Raw genomic sequence first — 26771 nt, 5'->3', positions numbered from 1 at the left:
AAATATTAAGGAGACATTGAAGAACAAGAAACAGAAGTAAGCAATCAATTCAACTCATAAAAAAATAAAACATGTTGACAGTCAATAGAGACTAGTTCATGGTCTATAATATATTTCAATGTGCAAATCTGAATGAGCAGAAAAATTGTGTCTCATTGAGAAAAAATAGTTTAAAAATAATAACAAGAAAAAATTATTAAAAGCTAGAAATAACTGTGGAAAGGGTCAAAGCAAACTAGCTAAATCAAACTGAACAAGAAAAAACCTGGATGTTTATAAATTAAATAATTATTTGAGGTACTAAAGCTAATTCTCAAGTTCTGAACAAATATAATGCAGGCAACCAAAAGATTTACCCAAATCATCACTGGCAAGCAGCATAAATGCTAAAACTATGCAGAAGAATTAATTAAAATGCTGACTTTGAGATTTAAATAAAACTGAACTAAGGATATATACCTAAAGCAAAACAAAGATCCTGCAAACATACACTTCTTTTTACCTAAACTCTGAGATTCAGTAGAAATAGCTGAGGACATAAGCCAACCACTACATCAGCAGTTAAGACAAAAAGTTGCCTTGTAGGGCTATAGCCCAATTGTCTACTAACAATTTCCTGTGAAACAACTAGTACTGGCCTACATCAAACTAGAATACAAGTCAATGGTCTGATTTTGTCTTACATCCTGTATTACAAAATCCTGCTTGTAATGAACACCTCTCTTTGTCTTCAGGCATTAGCTACAACCAACTGGAAATCTGAGCCAAAGCAAAAAAAACAAAAAACAAAACAAAACAAAAAATAACCCAAAAAAAAACCCAAACCAAAATCAACAAAAAAAAACCAAAACACAAAAAACCTCAAAAACCACCACAAACCCAACGCAAAATGGAATTTCAGCATTCATTTAAATTTTAATCACGTAAAACAAACACTATACCACCATAAAAGCTGGTTTTGCAAATCCCACCACACTGAAGTGTTTTAAAAACCACCTTCTACTTCAGTGTAGAAAACAAACCCTGAACATTATGGCTTCTATAAAGCGAACAAGTTTTCTGAAGTGCAGGACCTCAAGCTGAGCATCACGTCTGAATCTCAGTGCTACCTCATCCAAGTAACAGAAATACAGAAGAGCTGCCCACATTTCTCAGCATGTGCTATTCACACAAACAACTTACTTTCATTGGCATGAGCGCAAGGAAGTCCGTGACAAGGTTATGGATTTTGCGAATGTAAAATTCCTCTTGGTAGAAATTTTCAGATGCCACAACAGATTCAGTCAGGAACAGGAAAACATAATCAGCGATCGCTAGCTCTGCCATTGCCTCGTCTGCCTCAGTGAATTCTGCTAGAGCTGGGCAACAAAATTCACAAAAGGGAAGAACTAAATAACAATCTGCTAACAAATAAATGTATTTCAGGATACACAGCTGACATGCAAATTTCCATGCTTCTATCAATTCTGTTTTTTCTACTGCACAGGAGAATTAGACGGAAAAAAAGATAAATTAATGGCAGATGACAACCTCAGCTTTCTGTTTTAATTAATGTTACAGTGAATATCTATTTACCCCAAAAAAAACCAAGGCAGTCAACCAAGAATCACAAATCAACCTTAATTAAACATTAATTATAATGTTTGCATTTTCTTTATTAGATATTTTGGAGCAGACTCAATTTTGACATAGTAGAAAGCTAGAAGGTTTGTGAGGTTCGGAGAGGAAAATAGAAAATTATGAATAGATTCATCATCTCAAGACACTGAGGTCCAATATCTACAGATCTAAAAAAACACAATCAAAAATCTATTCTGGATTTAAGCATTCAAATGATACTAAAGCTGAAAACTAAACCCTTGAGTTTTCCAGTACATCAAAATCTCTTTCACTTCAATGAGACAACTACTACTGTCTAGTAAATAATTACTTCTACACCTGTGTACATTTCAGAGCAATTCAATTCACTACAACCAAACCCACACAGAAAAAGTTTTAGGGAAGTGTTAATGGTAATTTTATCACAAAGGAAAATAACAACACTTCAGAAAGGTAATAGATCCTTTGACTTACACCACTTGCAAGCTCTGAATACTAATATGCAGCTAGTGAACTTCAGGGTAATTTACCTGTCACATCAGAGAACTGGGATATTCCTCGCAGTGTCAGTGCCCAGGCTAATCTAACAGTAGCTTGCAGGCCTGGTAATTTCCAGGGCTGAGACTCCTGAAGACGAGTGTGGATCGTTGCTATGTACTGTCTTTCTGCTAGCAGAGGGAGCCGGTGCATCAAGTCTTTAACAACAATAACAAAACCAATACTCAGTAAACAAACGTGAAAAAGTGCATGCAAAATCCTGCCAAATTGTTACTGATCAATAACAAAATTGCTTAAACAACAGTTTATCCATCTGTACGATAAAACTTCTGGGAAAGCTGCCAGCATTACCTTCACGATCCTCTGCCCCTTGTTCCAGAAAGCTGACATCAAAGCAGTAGAGGAGAGCCATGAGAAGAGACAAGTTCACGCCATCCAACGAGCCATCAGCTTCCACTGTTACCTTCTCCAGGTAACTTATGAGGATTAGAGTGTCATCCTTGCTCAGGGGGGACTGACAGGTCCAGACAAAGAGACTTTCAGCCAAGGACTGTCGGCATTCTTTAATGAGATCAGAAACCTTTACAAGACAAACAAAAAAAAAAACAACCCAGTGAATATACATATTCTGGTAACATGTTCAACTTGCCCTTGTCAGTCAATCATGATGACTGGCTTAAACTAAAAATCACTCTAAAGACAGCAGCTACAGAAAATGTTTGGTTTATTTGCTAAACAACAAAAGGACACTTCTGCTTGTTAATTGCATTTATATTCCCATGTATTTGATGAGAGGTGTGAGTAGATACCTGGGAATATGACTAGACACAAACCAGCATCCCTGTCAAGGTCAGGAGATATCAATCTACATAAAATTTACACAGCTGTAAATGTATCACACAGAAGTCACATTCCCTGTCTCTGATTACACAACTGCACTGGCAGTTACCCCAGATACAATCAGCCTCCTCCTTACCACAAAAAATGAATCTTAAGGTGAAACTAAGGTAAATTAAGGTAATTTAAGATAAATGAAAAAGATATTCCTTCCATAGTTTCTAGATTCATAGCAGAAGTGTAAGACTAGTTCTTTATTCAGTGGAAAATAAATTGATTTATTATTACACAGAATGATTTTTAGGCAGATCACCGATTAGAAAGGAGTTCAAAAATTGAAACAATAATGTTTAAAATCTTTCTGTTAGAAAAATTACGCTGCAGTTAGTCACAGTGTCAATTAAGTTCAAGAATGACAAAGATTACAATGTATTTTCAAGCAATTTTCACTTTACTATTAGAAATGCTTCTGTTCCTATTAAAACAATTGGATTATTAAGAGAATTATTCACCTGACTCAATTTGGTTTCAATCTGTTTTAGTACTTTGTGAATTTGTGGCACAGTGATCTCAGACAGTAGCAGACTTTGTGCAAAGGCAAAGGACACTTTGCAGTCTAACTCTATCCTAATGTGTTCAGTAACATAGAAGAATATCCATGCTCGGTGAATGTTACCTCTTTGCGATGCTTCTCACTGCCCAATCCTCGCTCTCTCTGGAGTTTATCAAATTCATTGTTCAAATCAATGTGAGACACAAGTGTAAGGATCTTCTGAGTCAAACCCTGCTCCATTAGGTCATCTGTAAAGCGTGTTGTCATGGAAATTAACTCTTGACTATAATGGAAAGAATATAAATTTAACAATTAATCATAGTTTTCCAGTCACAAACATGTCTAAAATAATGAATCTCATAAAATGTATTTGATTACAACAAAACATACAAATAAATTATATACAGAGAGCAACTAAATGTGCATCACTAATCAGTAAGTACTGCCCTCTCAAAACATGATGCTGAATGGATACAGTCTTTAGGTAGCTGTAGGTTCAAGAACATAAAATATGAGAATACAACAGGGATAAGCTCAGTAAGATTTCTATTAAAAGGAGTAAGTATTATATCCAAGACCTACGTAACTCACAAGCTCACGGGCTCTTTCTTACTAGTAAATGCAATTGTCCAGATACTGCACACAGAATTTATATTTACACTAGAATATATTTTTTCATCTTTCCCTGCTTTCAACTTGGATGCAAGCAGTATGCACTGCTTTCTTTTTCAAGGCAAAAAAAAATACCTAGCATATGATGTTCACCAGTAGATAGTACATTCCTTTTAAGTAAAGGCAGGAGAACAATTCCCTTTTACAGCACACAGAAAGTCAGAACACAGCAGGGCTCTCAAATACTGAGCAATCAGCACTAGTTAGAGCAACAATGACTGGGAGAGTGTCTGAAGTAAAATACTGCCAAAAGGTGAAGTAGCCTGAAATAACTGAAAGTAAAATAGATATCCCTATAATCCAACAAAAATACGTGCAAAAAATGTTCATGCTTAAGAAACAAACATGAAAGCAGCTGCATCAGGTTATGAGAAAAAAAGCAAATTCAAGACTATACATATTCCCTTTAGTCTAATCAGTTCTAAAAGCACTCAAAACAAAGAGCTTTGATCAGCTCATTGCCCTGATACAGACCTGAGTTCCAATGTCCACGTCTTGCCTTGCCGTGACTGGATGAGGGCTCGCAATGAATTGGCAATGCATCTTTTCCCATCCCAGTACAACAGAACCGCCACTAGACCTCTTGTAAGGCCAGGAAAATGAGGCTGCTGGTGTTCTCCTAGTGAATGAAAACACACAGAAATAGCCAAAGCAAGTTGAACGTACATGCCTTGATAACAGCTCTGTATCTTTGTATTTCAAATTTAAATACAAATATTGTATTCCAAGTAATTGATATTTTTCACTAACACTTAGATTTGTTTCACACACTTAAAAGAAATCCCATATATTTTGAGTGCTATTGGTAAAATTAAAGTTCAACTATTAAATCATATAAATTTTTTTTTAAAGTGCTAGTCCATAAATTTCCTAGTCCAAATGGTATTTTCCACTGATATGTACCCATCTTAATAATCAATTCAAGATCATTATCATAGAAATATCTTTTTATTCAAAATTAAATTTTCTATTGGAAATGATATTGAAAATTCAAGTTCAAAATAGAAAGTGAGCCTGACTTGAAGATGGCTTTCCAAAGGCAACAAATTTGCAATCTACCTCTTGAACGAATTTTTCAAGTTAATGAACAGTAGCTAGTAACAACAACAATTTTAACGTAACGATTCTAAAATCAATCTTCCACACAAACAATGTGTCACTCTCCAGAATACTTCTCTTAATAATCAGTTATTAGATTACAGTGTCACACAGCAATATATAACTAATACATAATTTGAAGAATCAGTATCCATTACACTAGTTTATGGAAAAATTCTCAATCATGTTTTAATTATGTTTAAATTCAATGATAAAGAAGGTAAATCAAAAAACCTCCTCAGTATATTCCCCCCTTTGCAATAGCTGAGTGTTCAAACATTAGGGTTCAGAACACTGCTATTATATGATATTACAGTGAGAACTTCTTTTTGAGAACATTCTGTGTTAGGCAGCTAAGGCCTTCACAGGATCATGCATTCACCTTAAATATACACTTAAATAAGAAGGTTCTATTTAAGCTGTATTTCTTCAGATCTTAAATATTTTCCCTTCTCACCAGCTAGAAGGAGCTCAACAGCTGCCAACTCTCCAATATCAAAGAGGTCACTGAGGATAAAGGCTTCTCTGATGAGTTGCTCCGGCAAAAGCCTAGTTCCCTGCTGACCCTGGATAGCAACTCCTTCTGTACTTGCTTTCTGAATTTTCTCATGCTGCTGAACATTTTTTGGCTGCAAGAGAAACAAGCATCGGAAGTTATTCAAAATGGCAAGATCAAATACTGAATAAAGCTTTACACGTTAATCCTTCCTCAAAAATACAGTTCTGTCAGGTCAGGTTGTCATCATAAAAACAAAGGCAGTGTTTTTAAGCAGAGATAGTAAAGGCATCCTAAAAATGCTTCATGCTTGGACTGCAGTGGTCTCTTTGTGGGAACATAAAAAAAATAATCTTATACAATCGTTGCTGACATTTAGTTTACTCAAAATACTAGTGGTTGAGAGTAAACTTTGATACACTTCTCAACAGGAATTGGTATCAACTCAGTGAAAGACACCTGGGTTGTTGATACGAACTGCTGTGTTACTCCCTACTATTCTCTACATCATTCTTTTTTCATTAAATTGAGATGCTAAAATATACTGATGAAAACTCTATAGCTGACTGTTAAATTTTCTGACCTATCATTTTAAAAAACTACTGGAGAAATAACACCACTGAAAGTATATTTCTAGTTACTACCTTACAATCCACCAGCCAAGAAACACGGAGTTTTTTCACATTGTCTGGTGTTCCAAACAAGACACATTCTGTATTTTTTAAGTTCATGTGTTCACCCGTTTTGTGTGTTTGTTAATCTGACTGAAACATGAGTAAAAACAGACAAAATAGCTTTGTGCTTTATTTCATACACACAAGCGTAACAACAAAAGTTAATACATGACTGATTGATCATCAGATACTTTTACTATTCCTTTCAAAATAGTACTCAAATAATGTCAGAAAAAAATACATCACAGATAAAATTACCCTGTAGAAGATACAAAACAATATGTATGTATTATTTTTTCCCACTTAATACTCTTTGTATTCTTACAGCAGACCAAGACTGGTATAACACATCTGTGTTATACGTTATGTGTTTTTAACACATAAAAAGAATGGTCAGGGTCTAAAATAGCATGTCAGACAAGAATATAAGACAGAGTAAATCATCAACTCTCCAGTTCATTCCAAAAGAGAGCATTAATCCAGTACCGGATTTCTGAAGAGAGAAATGAAGTCAGATTTGTGCTTCTTTAAGACTTGATCGAGACGATGAACAGCTTCAGGTTGCCTTTTCCAAATGGCATTCATTACAGTCTGCCATATGTCCTTATATGGACCCCACAAGCTTGCAGCTAAAAGAAGAGATAAAACAATGTATTTGAAATAAAGGAAGAAAACAAATTCTTTATAAATTGTTTTCAATAAGTAGACTCCTTTTTTTAGTTTACTGTTACTCTTGGCATGACAGTATACTCTTACACCCATCAAGAAAAGTATATTTTCCTTTCCAAAGGCATAGAAAAAAAACCAACAATGGTCTGATATAAAACTTAATTGTATTTTGGGAAGTAAAGAACCAAAAAAAGATGATGTAAGCACCTAAATTCTGGTGCTGAAAGTCATCTTACAAGAATACTTACAATACAGGTATTAGGTTGGAAAAGATCTTTAAGGTCTTTGAGTTTAAGCATTAATCTGGCACTCCCAAGTGCCACATCTACATGTCTTTCAAATCCCTCCAGGACTGTGACTCTACCACTTCTACAGAACACTCCAGAGAAGGACTACCTTCACTATTAGCTAAACAACCCATCAAATCAAAATATACGATACTCTTGCATTACAGCAGATGACTAAAGAAAAATAGTTTCAATCATTTCCAAAGATTACTACTTGAGTGAGCAAGTTGGGAAAACCAAAAAGCAGCTGAAGCAAAAGCAAGCTATTTAAATGACCCTTACTGCTCCTACATTGTCAGAGATGAACCAGTGCGTACTGAGCTAGTCATCTGGAAGGGATGTAAAATCCTGCTTCGCTAATCAGAGGAAAACATTCTCTGTTGAGAGAGCACAAACTCCTTTGATTACTCAAACTAAAATTGATATCCCTCCCAGTAATCAAAATGCAAATCTCCTAAACTTCAAAGCACCTCTAGAAGGTCAGATCAAAGACTGTCAATACTCAAATGGTGAAGTCTACACACTTAAATGGTGAAGCCATTCACACTGAGTAGCTACATGTGAATTTACAAATGACTGAGACAACACATTTAGCAGTGCCAGTATGGCTGTGTCAGGGCAACCTGTGAAAAACGGACAAATTTGCCTTTTCTGAGCATCAGTGTTTTAACTCATACAACATACAACTCATACAACATTACCCCTGCCTAGAAATAGCAGTAATTTCACACTCAGCTGTAACTGGCTGTCCCACAGAACTTCAGAATTCAGAGATTTATTTCCACTTGAAATTGTCTTTTCACTCTTACTACATTACCAAGTCCAAGAAACACCAGTAGCAAACCACAGCGCCTGCCAAAAGCTGTTCAACAACTTCCCTGGCCCATTTGTTTGCTCTCGTCCCTACCACATAATTGCTTTGTACCAGCCCAAACGCATGTACTGTACGGAATTAGAAAAAATTAAGAATCTAACTTCTCTAACCAAAATATAATCCAAAAAGGAGTCTATTTTCAGCAGGATCACGTCAACAACCCAGTTTGCTCTGCAATGGCACAAAGATGGATTATTGCAGAGAAAGGAATAGGCACCTGGGATAGAAGAGGTTGGACTTCAGCAACCATGCTGACTTTTTCCCACTTAAGCTGTTCTATTATTATTAGTTTTAGAAAGGCTGACCATCCCATCAGGGACAGCAAGTAAGGACAGGCTGAGTTGCTTCTCTTGGCAACAGTAGCAGTTGACGATTATATGCCAGAACATTTTACCAAGTGATACTCAACCATGTCAACATCATGACTGTTCCCTCAAATACACTGGAACCTAAGACTAACTCTTCAGTAGTTCTAGTGCCACATCTTTTAATTTTTCTCATACTTCCTGCAAAAAATTCCTTCTTCCCCCAGATTTTTTTTAATTATAAGACTGTAGACCCTCTTGCCATATCATTCATAAAATAGTCTCACTGGAACTACTCCAATTTTCATTTCAACAAAGGCATAGTTTTTTACAAAGAGTCTTTGCTTTTTTACTGCTTTTCTGTGAGGCTACAAGGATGCAATCCATCCAGTGAGATCAAAATATCTCTGCAAAATTTGTTCCTTGCTTGCCACAGGAATGGAGGTTTTAATTCTATTAGCTGGAATGCATAATGACTATTAATTGTCACTATTGACATACAAAACTTTATTTACAAACATTTTGGCTTATATTCCAGTGATAACTGTTTTTCACAGGGTGTCCATTCTCCCTCTCTTAACTTAACGAAGCTCAAGAGTAAATGCAACATCTTGCACCCAACACAGAATCACTGCACAGGCTGGGGACCAAGGGAGCTGCTGGAGAGCAGCTTTACAGACAGCCACCCAAGTGTCCTGGCAGACAGGAAGGTGAACACCAGCCAGCAGCACAGGCTCATAGCAAAGGCTGTCTACAGGCTCCAGGCTGCATTAACAGCTGTAGCCGGCAGATACAAGTGATTATTTAGGCATCTCAGAGTCCTTCACTCCCATACTGTGTCTAGTTTTGGGATCCTCAGAGCTAGACACTGAAATAGTGAGCCAGGGAACAGGATGAACGAGAGGGTGCAAGAACTGACCTGGTTCAGTCTTACAAAAAGGAGGCTCAAGAGGGATAGGGGCTTTGCTTTTTCTAACTACTGAATGGCACTATACATAGAAAGCAGGGCAAAATTCTGGATATATTCCTCTTTTGCTTCTTACACCACACCATCACACTGATGAGTATAATACCGAAGAGATGCGTAACCACGTGTACACAGAGTTACCACAGTCCTCTCTAAACAAGGAGGCCTTGGCTGCCCGACGTGACTCCCCGCCAGGACCAGCCGGGCACGGCGGCAGCTCTGACCGCGGAGCTCCATCTCCGGGCAGCTCTGCGGGGCCTGAGCCCGGGTACCGCCGCACGGGAGGCCGCTCCCCCAGTGCCTGCCCGCACACCGCGCTCCGCAGCCTTTCCCCGCTGCCCGCCCGGGCCTTGCCTCGCCGCCTGCCACGCCCGGCCTTCCCAGGGCGGCCGCCCCCGGTTCCGCCGGCTTGGAGGAGAGGCGCAGGGCCGGCGGCGGCCGGGGAGCGGGGCGGCCGCGGGGAGACGCGGAGGGGAAGCCGCAGCCCCACGCTCAGATTGTTCTTACCCGAATTTACCGCCAACGGAGCCGCCATCTTGGGGAGAGGGAGGCGCGCCGAAGCGCCGGCGCCCGAGGAAGGCCCGGCCAACTCCAGCCAGCCCGGCCGCGCTGGGCCGGGCCAGGCGGCCCTCAGTCCCCCCTCGGTCCCGGCCTTGCTGCCGCGGAACAGCGCAGCCGGGCACAGCCACAGGCTGCCGCAGCCACGGCGGCTCCGGCAGGGGCTGCGGCTCGGGCAGGGGCAGCGGCGCCGGCGGCAGCGGGGCAGCCCCGCGAGCGGGCTGATGGGAGCTGTAGTAGCAGGGTAATGGCTCATCGTTCCGCTCGCCTTCGTGTTCCCTCCAGGCGGCTGCGGGAAAGGGAGCGCGCCGGGCTTCTGCATTCCCTCCGTCGCTCCTCTGATGTAAATAATACATCGATTCCGTGCCGTTCAGTTTTTCTTTCCCTTTTCAGTTCCATGCCACGCTCAAGTGAGTCTGTCCTTCCAAGCCCTGCCCTATAAGCCGTTTTCACTGAATATGGCTAAATACCTGAATTCAGACACTGCACTAGGAAAGACATTTATTAGAATATTTTAATTTATCTTTTACCTGAAAAAAAAAAAAACCATCAGGATGACTCCAGCTTGTCTGGTTTCTGACTGAAGTCTTAAAAAAATAGAGATAAGAAATAAATTTTGAATGCGAACTAGGGTTTATGATCTTGTATGGGGGGAAAAAAAAACCCAAAACGCCAGCTCTGATAGGAGTTACCCTGTGAAGAAATATGCATCTAAATTCAAAGTATGTGCAAGAAAGAAAAAAAAGGCATGAAGAAAACAAAAAGCCTGGTTATATACTTAAATATCTGGAGCTGAAGAATAAATATCAGTATCTTAGAAATAGTCTGTCTGAAGTCAATTTACCATTCTCTGTCCCAGCAGTAATCAACATCCTAACAGAAATTCCCTCTTTACCTTTTCCTTATTACCTTTAGGATAAACGATTCCTCCAAAAGTACTCATTTTTAGTTCCAATAGTTTCCCCTCTTGAACTTTATTAGACCAGTATTTCATGGTTGCAAAACCATGTCCAATGAACTAGACACATGGGAAATCGCCAAAATAACTATCTTTGCTTCTGTAGATCTCCCCTATAATGGGATGACAGAAAGGGTAATAGAGAGAGAGAGCAGTGCTCCTGGGGTGAGAATGAATTGGCAAGGCAGCTGTAAGACAAAGACAGGGAAACTGTTTCACTTGGTCAGAAGAGGAGAGAGAAATGGACATTTTAGAAAGGGGGCAATTTCTCAGCATTCAGTAGATGAATCTGTCCTCAATAGTTTGGCCTAATTTGTTGATTTGGTCAAAGGCCCCATATTTCTTTGAGATTTACCTTTTCCTGGTCTTAGCCATGGACAGACTAGACCTGTAATGATGAGAATGATAGTGAATTGTTCATTTTATTCTAGGAAATGAAGAATGCCAGGCAAGAGGTAAAAGTAGAAAATAAGTCAAGTTATTCCCCAAGCAGCTGAACTAAAGCAGCCTTGGTACCTGAGCCGTAGTTCTGCTCCTGTGCTGCCCACGTGCCACCCCAAGACCCATGACTGTGAAAGGCAAGTCTCATGATAGACTTGATAGACTTGATAGATCAACTGGCCAAAGCAAATGTAATGGATAGGTTGAGGTTTTGCTTCAGTTTTCCTTCCACAGAGACTGTAATTTTGATCTTCTTCCTTTATACATTCCCTGATTTTCACTAAGTTTATGAGCCCTCTAGCCTTTGATCAGATCAGATTGGAATTGACACAGAAATTGCATTAGGTTCAAAAGTTACTGAAAAAGTTTGGCTTACAGTGTGATTTCCTAAGCTGTGTTTCCTTAAGAACCATGAAGTTTTAAAGAAGAGAGAGAAATAAATTTTTTTTTTTTTTAAAAAAAGCCTTTCCCAGGCATTAAGATCTGTCACACTTCTTTTGGCATTCAGATACAGCCAAAAGAAGTATATCCACTTTTTTTTTAACTCTATTGAGGGGAAAAATCTTTTCTAACCACTGCAGATTTAGTATTTTAAATTTCCAGATAATTCTTTCCTCTCCTTGCCAATTGACCTAGGGTCACATAGCAACAAGAAAAAAAAGTCAGCCTGAAATAGTGGATGGCAAGGGATAGGTCATTGGGCAGCTGAACTTCAGAAGAAAAAACACCACACTTAGCTCCAGCTGCACAGCATTTATTATATTCTTTCTCTGTCAGCAATGTGATATTTTAATGCAAAATAGTTGTGACAGTTCAGCTCCTAGTATGGGTGAAGTAAGAGAAGCAGATAGATACACCATACCATACATTCTGCACATATTTTTATTGGCATAACTCCATCCATCCATCCATGCTTTAATGAGTAGGGAAGCCCATGAATAGTAATTCTTGCTTATTCTCACTTTATTTGCTGTCCTTTAATTTAAGTTCTCATTGTTTATGCAGGATCACTGGCTGGTTTGGCAGTCTGTTTTTGACATGTCCCTATAGGGAAAAAATACCTCATTCCTTTCCCTAACAATAGCTCTCGGCAAGTTCTGCAACACAGCTGGGTTCAAGAAGGGACACCGATGTCTTTCATCCATAATTACTAGACAGAAATCTGTGAAGTATCAAAGGTAGGCTGACACTAAATACCTGAGATGGATATTAATTCCCCTAGATTTCAGGGAAAGGAGGTTCTGAATTTCCTGTAGGGTAGCAAATTCAGCTTGTGTGGTGAGAGACCTGCATTAATTTCTATAGGTGGAAATAACTCTTAGTAACAATTAAAATGAGCTGCACAGTGGAAACCTACTCTTTGTAACTTGTAGGTGGTTTGTGATGTACTACAGGTGTAACATTCTTAATTTTGATAGTCCTGTATTTAGTGGTTCATAGTCAAATCATACATCAAGATACAAAGATAATGATGATGATATAATTTACTCTCTTTACATGTTATTATTACCAGGAAGAATAATTATTAGCCCAAAAAAAGGGGTATTGTTCAAATGCCTAAGAGGCCCTGCTTAATTTCCTACCTCTAATCTTCAGTGTAATTATAATCACATCCTTCACATCTCCATCATATGATGGAGAAAAATGAAAAAAGGCTTTTCTGCATTGCAGCTGAAACAGAAAAAGTTGCCTTGTAGAAGTGCATCACATAAATAGACCAGTCCTTGCATTATGAAATATGCTTCTTTCCCAAAAAAGCCAAAAACATTTCTGGCTACTGATTAGAGCATAAAACTTCCTGGAGCTCTTGTTTTGACTGACACTAACTCTGTGCATCTCAGCTTACTGTTCTGTAAAAATGGGTATAGCATCTCACAGCAGGCCTGGAATGCCGATTGAATGGATCTTCAGCCTGGCTCCATCATCTGAACAGAGGAAAAATAATGTATTTTTGTGTTATGTTAGTTGGTGGAGTAAAATCACCTGAATTGTCTTACTGTGCTGGCTAAATTTCCTAGAAACTTCTGAAGAGGCAATAATTCTGTCTTTGCTGCAAAAAGTATGCTTTATACATGGAGGCAGTTAGCTTGACATCAAATCTTAGAAAAAGGTCTGAGACCTTTCCTTGCAGCATTTCTCAAGGAAACAACTTCGTAATTTCCCTGTCTTCCATCCTAGATATTTCTTGTGTCACCGTGGTATCTAAGCTTATCAAAGAAACTGTGTGAGGTTGTTGCTAGCTTGTGTAAGTGGTTTATCTAGTGAAAAGCAACAATGAGCTAAATGTTCTCGAAGTTATATTAACACCTTCCTTGGGGTAGGGAGCAGGGGGAGATGAGCAACAGCAAGCACTGCCCTTCCTGTGTAGGTGAGCAATTAGTGACTATATGCATCTGACCAGAAATGAATGCCTTGATAAGCAATATCCTGCTTGTCAATTTGGTCTTTATGATCCTTGTTCAGGCTTCAGGGGTAAAATGAAAATTCTGTGATGTATTGTTAGTTATTTTTTTCCCTAATTCCTGCTTTGGGGCTCTTAAAGGAATGAAGAATAGCCTTTCTTTTTTTTTTTTTTTTTTTTTTTTTTAATAATTTCTCCATTCTGCTAGTGAGGGCAATGAGGCAGTTATTAGCCCAGAAGGTGATCTGATTAGTGTAATGATGTAGCTGCTAGTAATTGACAACAAGAGGTGCAGAAACCTACAACCAAGAAAGTGCTGGAAAAACAAAGCATAAGCAAAGTGGAGATATTTGATATAGTAAATAGAAGTCCTGGCACATTAACTGCCTTATTGATATTCATTCTGTTCAGGGATTTACATATCAGATTTAAGGAGAGTTGATGCTTTTGCAAGTTGCCAGTTTTGCAAATTCAGGCTTTATCCTTTAATTCACTCATCACTTTCTAAAGCATGTTGTATATATTGTGCAGCTGATTTACATACTTCTATCATCCTTTTGGGTTCCCATCCAAGAATGGGTGGGTTAGAATAGGTGCAAAGCTACGAGAATATATTGAGTTCACTTGGGCAACAGTGAAAATGTGAAAAGTTGCACAAAAATCTCTGTACTATTAATGTAAAGCAGAGGGTTTCTATAACTAAATATAATACAAGAAATGGGAGAGGGAGTCAATTTAAGCTAAATTGAAATAAATCATTATACTTACAAACTGAGTGAAATTGATATAGGAACAAATGAGCCTCAGGAAAAGAGTATCTTGCAATGCCATCTCTACTGCAATGTAAAATTGCTTCACAAATTATGCTTCCATTTTGCTAATTGTCTGCCCAGCTCTGTCCACTTCTTTGGAGTTCTCTGGGCAGAACACAAGAAGCATCCTGCACGCAAAAGATCTTTGCAAAATATAGCTTGTACACTTATGAAAATTTGCTGCTGAAATACTTTCCCTGTTGTGATGCTCTGAGATAACTTATTTGAAAAAAACCCTGTTTAAATAGGTAGCATGACAAAGGACTTGCTTTCTGCTCCAGTCCATTTTTTTTTGTTTCATTTAAGTTTGCTGAGAATCAGGAAAAATTATGTTCAGGAGCAAGAATCTAAAGGACATGGACTGAACAAATTCAATTTCTGGAACAAGAAACTGTATTAATTGGTTCTGATGTCAAAATATTTGAGTGGAAGTCACATGTCTGTTAAAGTTTCTTCCTGCTGTATTTGCTTCACTCAGCTGCATTCCTAGGCATCTGTCTATTAACAACATAATTTTGTTTTTCTTATGCATCACTCTGAGTCCTCTTTAATGAGCAGTCTGTCTGCAGAACCAAGTAGTTATTGTGAGGTCCAGCCCAGGAGAAGCTTGAGGTACTGACTCATTCTGAAACACTGAGGGAAAGGTTTGCTTGCAGGTATATTTAGACTATAACTACACAAGGACACTAAGCTATGAGAAACCCCTAAAAATTAGGTGGCCATATTTTTAATGAGGATTTGATTATGCCTTTTGGGTGTCTAAGTTTGACATTGTTTTATATTGGATGATGATATCTTTCAAAGTATGTTTTCCCAGAACAACTCAGAGAGTCCAATGTCAGTTTTGAGGTGAGATCCAAATAGCATTATAGGGAAGACTGATGCTCCCTTTCACTGGAGGAGCTCAGATTACTTGTTCAGGCTGTGAAAGGCTTGCTAAATTCTTCCCTCCCAATTTAATTTACAACTACTCCCTCCCATGAATGCTGGAGGGCTCTTTGGCATTCTATGCTCTCAGTCTCTTGTTAGTGGCACTTAATTTTGTGAAAATAATTAAACTTCCACCAGATATGTATGGATGCTGAAAGCAGACAGGGAACACATAGCCTGTGTGAAACTAAGTCACACAAGGTTCTCACTCTGTCCTGAGAAAGCATAAGAAGGAATCCAAACAGTCCTTGGAGTAAGACAACAATCTTTGCAGGTGTTATTTAGGATCCTTGTTGTTTACTTGTAAGAAACAGTCAAAGGGTGATGTTCCACTTGACCAATGATGGTGATGTGTTGGTTTAATGACCAATGAGAGTTTTACCCCTTGTGCTTTCTCGGACCTGTCTATAAATGACGATCAGGAATAATAAAACTTGCTCTCTTGTGCAACCCAGCTAAGAGAATCTGTGTCATACTTTGCCATTCCTAATGTAGTGTGACAGATATGCAACTGGAACCAGGGAACAGGGCAGAGAAAATCCCACCATTCAAAAGGCTAATCTGACTACCAGGTGAAGAATATTTCTATTGTGATTTGTCTCAGTGATCAAGTCTTTTTGGCAAACACATCAGCATGTGCTTGACTCAAATACTAATTCATTTTCTTTTCACAAAAAAATGTAACTTATGTGTTAACTACTTTGGAGAGTTCTTGAAAGCTTGAGCCATATGTGAAAGCAAACTATCAGCTCTGTCAACCTGACCAGTTATAATCTTTTCCTGTACAGATATTCCAGCCTAGGCAATCTGTATTCATAGAGTGGATTTTTTTTTTTTTCTGATCTCAGCAAGAACAAAATCATGTTTTTATTTTCATTGATCACAGCTATTCTTTCAATACTTTCTGGTTTGTTTGCCTACTCAGATAAATCAGTGAGTCATATAGTCCCAGTGCTCTCAATAAACGGATTTCTTGTTTGAAAGTTGTGTCTTTTCTCTCTATCCATGGCTCCATGAAATAATGATCCAACTGCAAGTCTTGCCTCGCACAAACTTTCATGCATAACATGAAAAAAGAACTTTTTGAGGAGCTAGTATGCCTCTAGAATTAACAGCCTACTTCATTTCTAGTAATCCCTGCCTGTACGCAACTTACCTCCTCTTTAAATACTATGCAAACGCAAATTTGGACAACAGTAAGAGGATAGTTATTAATTGCTGGTATTTAAAATTGGGGGGAAGAATAAAATGCAGTACAGACAGTGCACACTCAGCTCTACTGTCACCCAGGGCAGTGTGTGTTATTCTCATGATGCTTCTCTGCCCACATCCCGAGTTTTCTCATCCAAATCATGGCTGGAGGCAGCCACAGATAGCTTAGAAAGAAGTTCTTCAGTTCAAGCATGGCTGCCATTGCTGGAACAAATTGACACAAGGACTGCTGTGGTAGGACAGGAGTAATCACCTCTTTGGTAACATTTTGTCGCATGCTGTGACATGACCAAACTGCTGAAGCTCTGCCTTTTCCCAGTAGGGCACACCTTGCAGGTGATTGTGCTGTCAGTCTGCTCCATGGCAGTTGTCAGCCCTCTGCAGTCTGAGACATGCAGACCTCCTGTAAGGAGGACATACCGTGCTCTAAATTTTAAAACTCTATGTAAGATGAAGATGAGCCATGAAAAACTAATTTGACTCTATTTGTCATCTTAATTCCACCATTATCTGAGAGGAAAGGTACCAATTAAAGGTGAATACTGTACCAGAGCTAAGTTTTATTAAGGAAGTATACTGCTCAGAATATTAGACAAGCACCTTTTACAGCTTTGATGGTTCAGTCATGTCAACAATTAGAAAGCAATGCCTAATAAAATTCGATTAGGCCACCTGGTCCTGCTTTTTATAGGAGTACAACAGAACCATTATTCTTTCAGCAGTTTGCATGTTTTGAGACCTGAGCACTTTTTTTTTTGTGCATGAAAGTAGATGTACCTCAAAAAATAGATACTTTACTTTTTAAACTATTTTTAAATAAAATCCATAGTGGCATTTTCACTTAAATTATTAAATTTAAATAAATTTGAATTTTAATGAGATCTTGAAGATGAAAAATTAACTCCCTTGTCTTCACTAAGATCTCAGCTGAGATAACTCACTGTTTACCTGTCCTGAGGTGAGAATGTATTACTTCACTCTAGTAGGAAAGGTCTGAGAGTGTTCCCTCTGATTTCTGTGTCTTTGAAGTAGGCCTGAGATGAGTCAAAGTATATGCTGCTCAGAAGAATGACGAAAGGTATATATTATGCAGAAGGAAGGAAGTCCAATGTCTAGGTTCCTTTCTGCAAAGAGAAGTGAAGAAGCAAGCAACCAGCAACTCATTTTCTCTTGTCCCTGATTTTGGCAAAATCTTTTTACACAAATGGGAAGCAGCTGGCTACTCACCTAATCTTAATGCTCATAATATTGTACATAGTGTTTTCCACAGTGTAGGTCTAATACTCAACATAGAAATCCTGTGTGGAAACTTTGAGAATGAAACTGTCTTTCAGAGAAGATGGGTTTTCACTGACCTCAGGAGAAGTGGCAAATGCTTAGTAGTTTGAAATCAGGCTACTTTCATGGGATCCCATGCAAATATAAATGCCTTAAAGTTTCAAATTTTGTGGCTTTTAGACATTACACTGGTTTGTGTACTAGTCAGGAGAAATACTGCTAGGCACAGACTAAAACCACACAAAACATTGAACATATTCTACCTTCTCCCCATGACAATCTGACAACTGCACAGTACATTTCAAGGCCCAGGATAAAAGTTTCCATAGAACAAAGTATAAACACTGCAGGCAAGCATGACCCAATACACTATAAGTGGAAATGTTTGGGGCACACCTGTTCTGAAGCTTTTCGTGCAAAAATTAATTTTGGGTTCTCAAGTATGGTAGCAACATAAATAAAGTAAACAGGAGAAAACAAAATGAAAGCAGGTTAAAATAAAAATCAGTACCTTATTTACTTGCTCTAGCAAAATATGGCAGCTACCAGAGGCTGACTGGCTACTGATTAATATAACCTATTTAAGAAGAGGCAATTTATCATTCCTTAAAACCCCACAAATGCTGGATTATTAGGAATAAAACAAACTGGGTCTACTCAGGGCTTTAATTCCATGTCTGGCCTGTTAGCAGAAAATTCTCATATTCATACACTGATGTACCACAGATTTTAAAATGTTGCTGAGGAAAGCATACTGCAATTTTAAAATTCATATGGAAGTATAAAATACTGTATATTAAAATATAAAAGTATCTACCATGCTTTATGTGTCTTGGTTAATCTATAAAATATGGTCAGGATACCAGCTTGGTCTCTGCTCCCTCTGGATATGTTCCTGACCTATAGTAGCTCTTGGCCTGGTCCCCTGCACATCATGGTGCAGTGTCGCCCTGAAAACTCAGCTTTTGAGCTTGTTGACATAATTTCTAAAGACTTTCCCAGGACAGTAACTGTAAACATAGATATGTGTACATTCCTTCTGTTACAAGTCTTTTGATGGACATCTCTCACAGTCAGTGCAGTTGGGAAAGCGTTATCCTGACCATCCAATCCCTGGCCGTGGTCAGAAACCTATAAATTCTGAGAGAAGAAATAAAGTTTCTCTTTCCTTCATCACACCTTGAGCTACGTCTGTGTGACATATTTCATGTCCAACAGCAACAGTGCAGAGTGCCAAGGGAAAGATGGAGCAGCAGGGAAGGAGGGCAGAGCAGCACAAGGCACACAGCACAATCTTCTCTCTGTCGGCCTGTCAAGCACAGGCTAAGAAGCGGAAATGTTTTCTATCAGAATATAAGAGCCAAATTTCTCTGTACAACAAGCATAGAGAGTCTCAGTTACAGGGTTGCCTATATGCAAAACTGATCTAATTATTCTGGGATCTCTCATTTGTCATCATTACAGCTGGTTTCCTGCAGCTCCTTAAAGGAACATGTTCATATTTCTGATTAATAAATGCTTTGACTTTCCTACTTAATCTATTATTTTGCCTATCTAACCTATCTAATCTCAGGCTTGTCTTTCTATCAGCATTATTTATATAGGATCAAATTTGCTGCAGTAGCTCACATTCCTTTTGGCAAAAGGAAATATCTCTGTCTGGAAAATTGCAACGTTGCACCTGGAGCTTGGCTGATGAGATATATTTATAAGCATCAAAGTTCATGTCAACCCTTAATGCTATGTCGTACTTTCTTGACAGGTGAGCTCCTGTCACACCTGGCTTATGCAGAACATGAATTCCCACACAAGAAAAAGTCAGTGGAAGTTCTTGTAACGGACAGTTCCTGTTTATACAGCAGCCATGGAATCAATATGCAGGATTAAGTATTGCATTTTCTCAAGTTGTGCACTTTTTATTTCATCTCAGCAAATCCCATACGGCTGTGGCATTTTTGTAAGAATGTGAGCAATTTTGAGCTCTGTGGAAAATGCTGAGTGCTGTTGGATGAAGGCAGAGAAGGGCAGAAGAGGAAAAATACATTCCTTTGAATGCACTAATATAGAAAGCAATTAAGAAATATGACAATAATGAGCAATCATTCTGTCTCGTAATGTATGTTTTGCTTTAAAGAGCAGGTGATGACTTCCTGAAAACAATAATAAGTAATGTAATGAAGTCCTGTCTACACAGGCATGTTACTTCAAATATTTCAGATGAGTTGGCTTGAGCATATTTGGAATGATTGTTGTAAAGTGGCTGGACTTTCTTTTTTGCATGAATGAAGCCCAGGCTCACCAGCCCTCAGCTATGAGCTGCATGCAGTTTATGAGAGGATTCTGCCCATTTTTGAATAATTTTCTGTCATTGTATAACGTGATAAGGTTTATTTGCTGTCTGGTCCCTGAGTGCCCTCTTCTGTTACAAGATCATCTGGATCAAGTATTTTAATCTTTCCCGCTGAATGCTGATGGCTTCCATTGCAATTCCAGTATGTGTGTGTTCCTCCAGATGCAAACTTTTTTCTGAGCACTACCTCTTTCCCTCCCTGATATTGTCTCATGGGTTATATGTATCAGCACATCCAGCCTCAACTTTATGGCACTGCCTCAAATATTGCTATTTATGACTATTGGTCAAGCTGAATGCAAGAGAGGGACATTCCTGAGAAATGGACCAGTGTTGCCAATAAAGCAAAATAACGCTGGTTTTTCTACAAGAATTGAAGGGATGTGAACATGACCTCTAGGACTTCTAACGGGCCAGAATAGGATAAACTGTGAAAAATGTATCCATGGGAAGTCAACTGCTGAACCCCTGTAATGGACCCAGGTGACTTACCACAGCTGTCAAATTATTCCACTTCAAATATGGAGTTGTAGAGCTAATATTTTTTTCAAACCACTGAACTGAAATGCAAAGAGGTTACAAAAAAGCTGTTTGAAATTCAGAAAGGTGGTTAGCCTGAAAATGCTGCTGAGGAAAGTATTCCTATCACGTCCTATACTATGTCATAGCTGCGCAACTCTAAGCCAGGTGGTATCTGGATGCCATCACTGGCAGGGGAAAATGAGCTGTATGAACCATGAGCCTCTTTCCATCTGTTTAGTTCCACCTTTTCTACTGTGGTCATTGTGGTGCTCCACAAAAAAGAACCCAATCTTGTGTTTCCACCTTGTGCTGCTTGCTATGCATCTGGGTTCACTGCTGCTCTTCCTGCCACTCTAATAGCATGGCAGCATCCCATGAGTTAAAAGGAATACAGATTGCAGAACAGGCATATTTATTGCAACAGCAAATGCAGGGGGAAAAAAAAAAAAAAAGCAATAGCAAATATACTTTGGCTTATAATTTGATCAGCATTCTTTAGCTTCCTTTCACATTTTATGAGATGAATTACCAAAATTAAACATTTCAAAATGCTGAGATTATAAAACACTTGTAATCAAACCTTTAGCAATATAAAATGCTTGAATTGAGGCCAATCACTCTACAGTCTGTTCCCTTCTAGTGCACATGATGCTGACCTGCATATGTTACAGGAGATCTTAGGGCAAAGGCTGTGCTCCATTTTTATACACAGAGCAAAGCAGTGCAGCCCTCTTGGTTTCTTATCTGTATGGTCTCTCTCACTTCTGCGATTGAATATATTTCAGTACCCTTCTGTGCAATGCTAGACATCCTTCTGATTTACCCATTGCCTTTTGCTGTAAGACTTTTTCTCTCTTGGAAACATACTTCAAGGTAACATTGCTACAGAGGTGCACATAAAACTGTAAACTCAAGTCCTGTTACTATTCAGTAGAAGGATACTCTCTCATTAGCCCATCATCTTCTTCTCTCCTTCCCATTCCAAGACCAGCACAGGATTTCTACAGAAAAGAGATGTAGAGAGAGAGGCTTCTTATTTTTTACACACTATGGGGTTCCCTGAGAACAACCACTTCCTAGGGAAGCCAAAACTGGAAAAAGAGATTGGAATGACTGTCCAAAATTGATTAAAAAAAAAAAGAAACCTATGATAATTGGCACCGAATTCATTGCAAAAATAATAAATAATTGCAATTTATCTCTGACAACAAAGGCCCCATTATTATGAGGAACTTTAGCATAACAGGTTACTCAAGTAATAAAAAATACTTCAGAAAGGAGAAGGAAGATAAGAAAGTGAAGTTTAAGGATTCTGTGAATGGATTTCAGCACAAGAGCCAGAAGGCAAAAAAAGAGCTGGAAGGATGCTTATGATAACTTGTGTTAACTTTGACATGAGTGTCTAGATTCAGAGGAATTTGGGACAAGGAAAAAAAAATCACGCAGGAAGATTTGCTGTAAATTGTGAAAAAAAACAGTCCTCTCAACAATATTAGGATGCTATGCCACTAGTTCAAGTGCACTCTGAGGTTAACAAATAGTGGGAGCTTCCTGGAGGTCCCCACTACACCCTTTCCAAAAATATGAGTGATTTTTGTTTTCATTTGCAAGGATAGGTGCACTTAGCAGATAAGGTGTGCTGTGCCAGAGTTATGCTGAATAAATAAGGTTGTAATGAAAAAATTGTCTGAAGCATCCCATTGAGGTTCTCATTTCCCCCTAATAATTCAAAAACGTAACAAATATACATCTATCTGTCTTATACCTTTGACTATAATACATTCATTTTGTCACCACTCTAGTCTCTCATTTAAGAAAGAGCAGGACAATTCCATCATCCTGTTTCCCATGAGCAGCATGGAGATCTCCTTCTCTCGTGGATTTCCAACAAGACATAGTGAACATCTGCCACTTGTAGCAAATATTGATCAGAGCGTTTGTAAGGCTCCTCCACCTGCCCTTAATTTCCCAACAAAGCCCTTCATTATTATTCTACAGTTAGTCAGAACAGTCATGCAGTTCCTTTCTCCAGTGCATTTGCCAAGTAAAAAGCATCATTAGTCAGAGAAGCAGAAAGATGTCCAACAGTGAGAAAAGGAGTGGACACATCAATAACATCCATTGCAGAGCAATTCTCATTTCTCTTTCTGTAAATAAGGCTGAATTTCTAAAATACCTGTTATTAACCATTGTATGTCTTTCTGTAATAATATCTGTGAACTTCCTGTAGCAATTCATGAGGCTTTGCAGAAGCTTGAGAGAAAGATTTTTTTTTCTGTTTATGAAACCCAACTTTCACATCTGAAATACAGACACATACATTCAGCCACTGTTACCATCTTGGGGTGATGGACTTTATATAAACTGGAAGTATTTTCTCAGTACCAGCACAGTGAAATATACATCTGATAAATATTTCTAGTACATACTGGTAGACAATTATCAATCCCAGTGAGCAGAAAGTCCACATGTAGAGGTGCTGCTGTATTATTTCTTTGTTGCTGAATATTCAGACTGCGGTCTGAACAGATGCTTTGCAACCTCTATCATCCTAAAGTCCTAGCATAAATACTCTCTATCACACCCAGGCATGGAATTACTCCATCTCCACCTCCTCCTTTCCTTCCAGTATCAGTTCACCACCATCATGTCTTTCTCTAGTCCGTTCTCTGGACCCTCCATTGTTTCCTCCAAACAGATTGGCAGCCATTTGAAATGGTGGTAGCTGGAGGAATCCTGAAAATAGCTTGGCCTCACGCCAAACTGTAGAATCCTAGTAAGTTCCTATATTTGTTCCACAAGACAGTGACTGTGGATCATTGCCCAGGAGAGCCATTTCCCACAACATGGTGAGAATCAACACACGACAGTGCATATGCAACAAATGTCAGGAAGTGGGGGTTAAACCACAATACATAAATCATATGAATAGAAATTTTTACTCTAGCTAGTACATATTGGTTATTTCCAATAAAATGTATTCCAAAAGCTTTTCTTTATAAACATGGAAATTATTTCTTACAAACAGTCCTGCTGAGTTGCAATGTAAGATGTAACCAAAAGCATGTATTCTATTACCATCTGCTAAAACCAGGTGAGGCAGTGTTCTTTATCTCTTCCACGACCCATCCCTCATAACTTCAGGGGGATATCTTCTGTTAATGGGCCATTGAGTCTCACTGCATGACTGATAAAAGTACATCATCCCATTGTGAGAGGGTCACCCAGGGGAGGAGCCAAGCATTCCTACCTGGATAGAATCTGAGACTTAGAACACTGCAGTCAGCCGTCCTCCACTGGATTCCCAGAAGAAGACCGGACCCATCTACACCACCACTGGACCTTCAGAGGAAAACTACACCCTTCTACAGGATCACTGCTTCAACAGATCCACATGTGTCACTCCAGGAGGACTGCAGCCACCATTGAATCAGACTGATACCAACACTGACCAACAGGGTGTCAGGTTGTATTCCGACTCTGTCAGAGGATTTTTGTACTATTACATTTTTATTTTAATTTTCCTAGTAAAAAACTGTTATTCCTATTCCCAGATCTTTGCCTGAGAGCTCCTTAATTTCAAAATTATAATAATTTGGAGGGAGGGGGGGTTACATTTTTTCCATTTCAAGGGAGGCTGTCTTCCTTAGCAAACACCTGTCCTTTCAAACCAAGACACTGAGTTATCAGACCCATTCAAAACAAATTAAAAACAAACATTTTCAAAACTAAATAAGATGTCAACATGTGGTTAAGTAACCTTATGAAAGCAATTACAATTAATTAAAAGTAATAAAAAAATAATTTAAGGCTATCCTAAAACTTTAAAATGGCCACATGATGGTTTTAATCTTACCAGACTAAAGAAGAGGTGGAAGCAGGGCTATGGATATCTTTTGGTAACATCAGCCAGAGTGGTCTTCAGCTATGTAGATTTTTTCCTACATTATTACTGAATGCTGCTGCTAGCTGTTCATGCAGGTATCAGCAAAGTGATTTGAACAGACTTTTACTTTGGGAAAGACTCCTCAATTCTGAATTAAAAGAAATCATAGAATTCACTTAATATTAACAGCCTCGATTCTGACTCAAAATCACAGCTTTTAGTTATATTATTTTTCACCTTTCTTTCCAAATCAGAGCACTTACTTTTATTCAACAGGAAATGTTGCTGGGCATTAGGTGTGTCAACAATTACATTACTTATATAAGTTACTTACATAATGGGTACTTCTGGAATCCTAATAGTTTGTATATCAGTTGATAGACAAAATGTGAAAATAATGAAGATTTTGAGAAAGACACTGTTATATACATACATTCACCTGAATTTGAATAATATATACTAACTAGTTCATTTTACATTAATGTATTTAGCATGTGTTACAGTCTAAGATATATGCAGAGAAATACAGAATTTCTCACATATATTGGTGTTTACGTTCTATTTTATGTGTTTTTTTCTGAATAACATTGTGTTTTAGTTCACATGTCAAGACTACTGCTGAGAACAGCATATCTTTTTTTGCAGACCTGGGTCTTGCCTACAGCAAGAAGCAGTAAAGTTAATTTATAGAGCTTTCCTGTGGGGGAGATACATATATCAGTCTAAAATTTAATATGCACAAGGTAACATTAACTTGTTTTAGGAAGGAGATAAGCTATGTCAACACAAGCTCCACTGTTAGAACAGGCATATTGTACAAAGCTGTACTAGTATAATAGCTCAAACTAAGAAAAAAGAAAAAAAAAAACCATGCCATTAAATGTAATAGTTGTGTCAGTGCATTCGGTGATGAACACCTCTTTGCCCTGTCAATTGTTGAAATAAGTAAAATTCTCGAGTGAATATTGTCACGGCAAAAGTTGTAATAGTTCGTGCACTGGAGGAGATAACATATAATTAATCACCTAGGATGAGGCTGGCTGTCTGGAGAGCTAAGGATGCCAGGGCATGAAAGCCACAAGAGAGCTATAAAGGCGATGAGTAAAAGCACTGTTAGCTGAGGTGATAAGGTCTTTTGTGCAGTACTGGGGATCACAGGAAAAAGAGAGGTGTATGGGTGCGATGTGAACAGGTCCATGGCCCAGGGCGTCTGTGGTACAAAGAGGGGATAGAAGCAATATAATTTCTCTGAGTTTCTACCAAATAACAAGTGAGATTAAAGCGAAGGAAGAGCAGGGTGAGGCGGGAGGCGGCTGGCTGGCAGGCCGGGGCGGTGGCAGGGCGCAGTCCCGCTCTGCCGGCGGGCCAGGGCCGGGCGCGCCTGAGGCGGAGCTGCCCGCGGCGGCTTCCGCGGGAGCCGCGTCCGGCGCCGAGCGAGCCGCTGACAGCCCCGTCAGCTGCTCCTGGGGGAACAGCACAGCACATCCCCTGATGTTGTAGCCAGCAACCGGCAAAGTCCCACGGGGTACTTCCGTATCGCTTCGACCCGGCAGGGAAAAAAAAAAACAACAAAGCAACACCAATGACAGGAAAAAAAAATATTTTTAAATAAATCAACCCAGTGCTTGAAAACCGCGCGGTTTAATGCCCAGCAACAGGTGCCTGAAGCTGCAGGGAGTTTACAGACGGGGACTCCCCGAGGCAGGGCCGTGGGACGGCCCTGCTAGATGGAGAGCTCCGGATCCCCGGCCTGGCCGAAGAGGACCAGAACCGTGCTACGGCCGCCGCCGGCACCTCCTCCTCCTCCCGCGCTGCCCGGGCGGCCACCACGGCCGCCGCCTACAAGTCCCGTCACGCCCCGCGCCGTCGCGGCCGCTGCCGTCGCGCCCCGTCC

At 39.2% G+C, this 26771-nt stretch overlaps 1 protein-coding gene across 1 annotated transcript in view; it reads right to left on the bottom strand.

Moving 5' to 3' along the window:
* Nucleotides 1-10167, bottom strand: part of LOC131592752 (nuclear pore complex protein Nup205) — a 46082-nt gene extending 35915 nt beyond the window's left edge. Inside the window, exons 1-8 of the mRNA XM_058864496.1 lie at nt 10037-10167; nt 6914-7056; nt 5715-5886; nt 4634-4778; nt 3611-3770; nt 2449-2677; nt 2130-2294; nt 1183-1358 (exon numbers count right to left, since the gene is read on the bottom strand). Coding sequence (XP_058720479.1) covers nt 1183-1358; nt 2130-2294; nt 2449-2677; nt 3611-3770; nt 4634-4778; nt 5715-5886; nt 6914-7056; nt 10037-10064 — 1218 coding nt within the window. The 5' untranslated portion in view covers nt 10065-10167. The remainder of the gene's footprint in view (nt 1-1182; nt 1359-2129; nt 2295-2448; nt 2678-3610; nt 3771-4633; nt 4779-5714; nt 5887-6913; nt 7057-10036) is intronic.
* Between the last annotated feature and the right edge of the window lie 16604 nt (nt 10168-26771).

The sequence above is a fragment of the Poecile atricapillus genome, chromosome Z, assembly GCF_030490865.1.
Source record: "Poecile atricapillus isolate bPoeAtr1 chromosome Z, bPoeAtr1.hap1, whole genome shotgun sequence".
In the NCBI taxonomy this organism is placed as follows: Eukaryota; Metazoa; Chordata; class Aves; order Passeriformes; family Paridae; genus Poecile; species Poecile atricapillus.
Note: the sequence above shows the minus strand (reverse complement) of the source record. Positions and strands in the feature narration are given on the sequence as shown.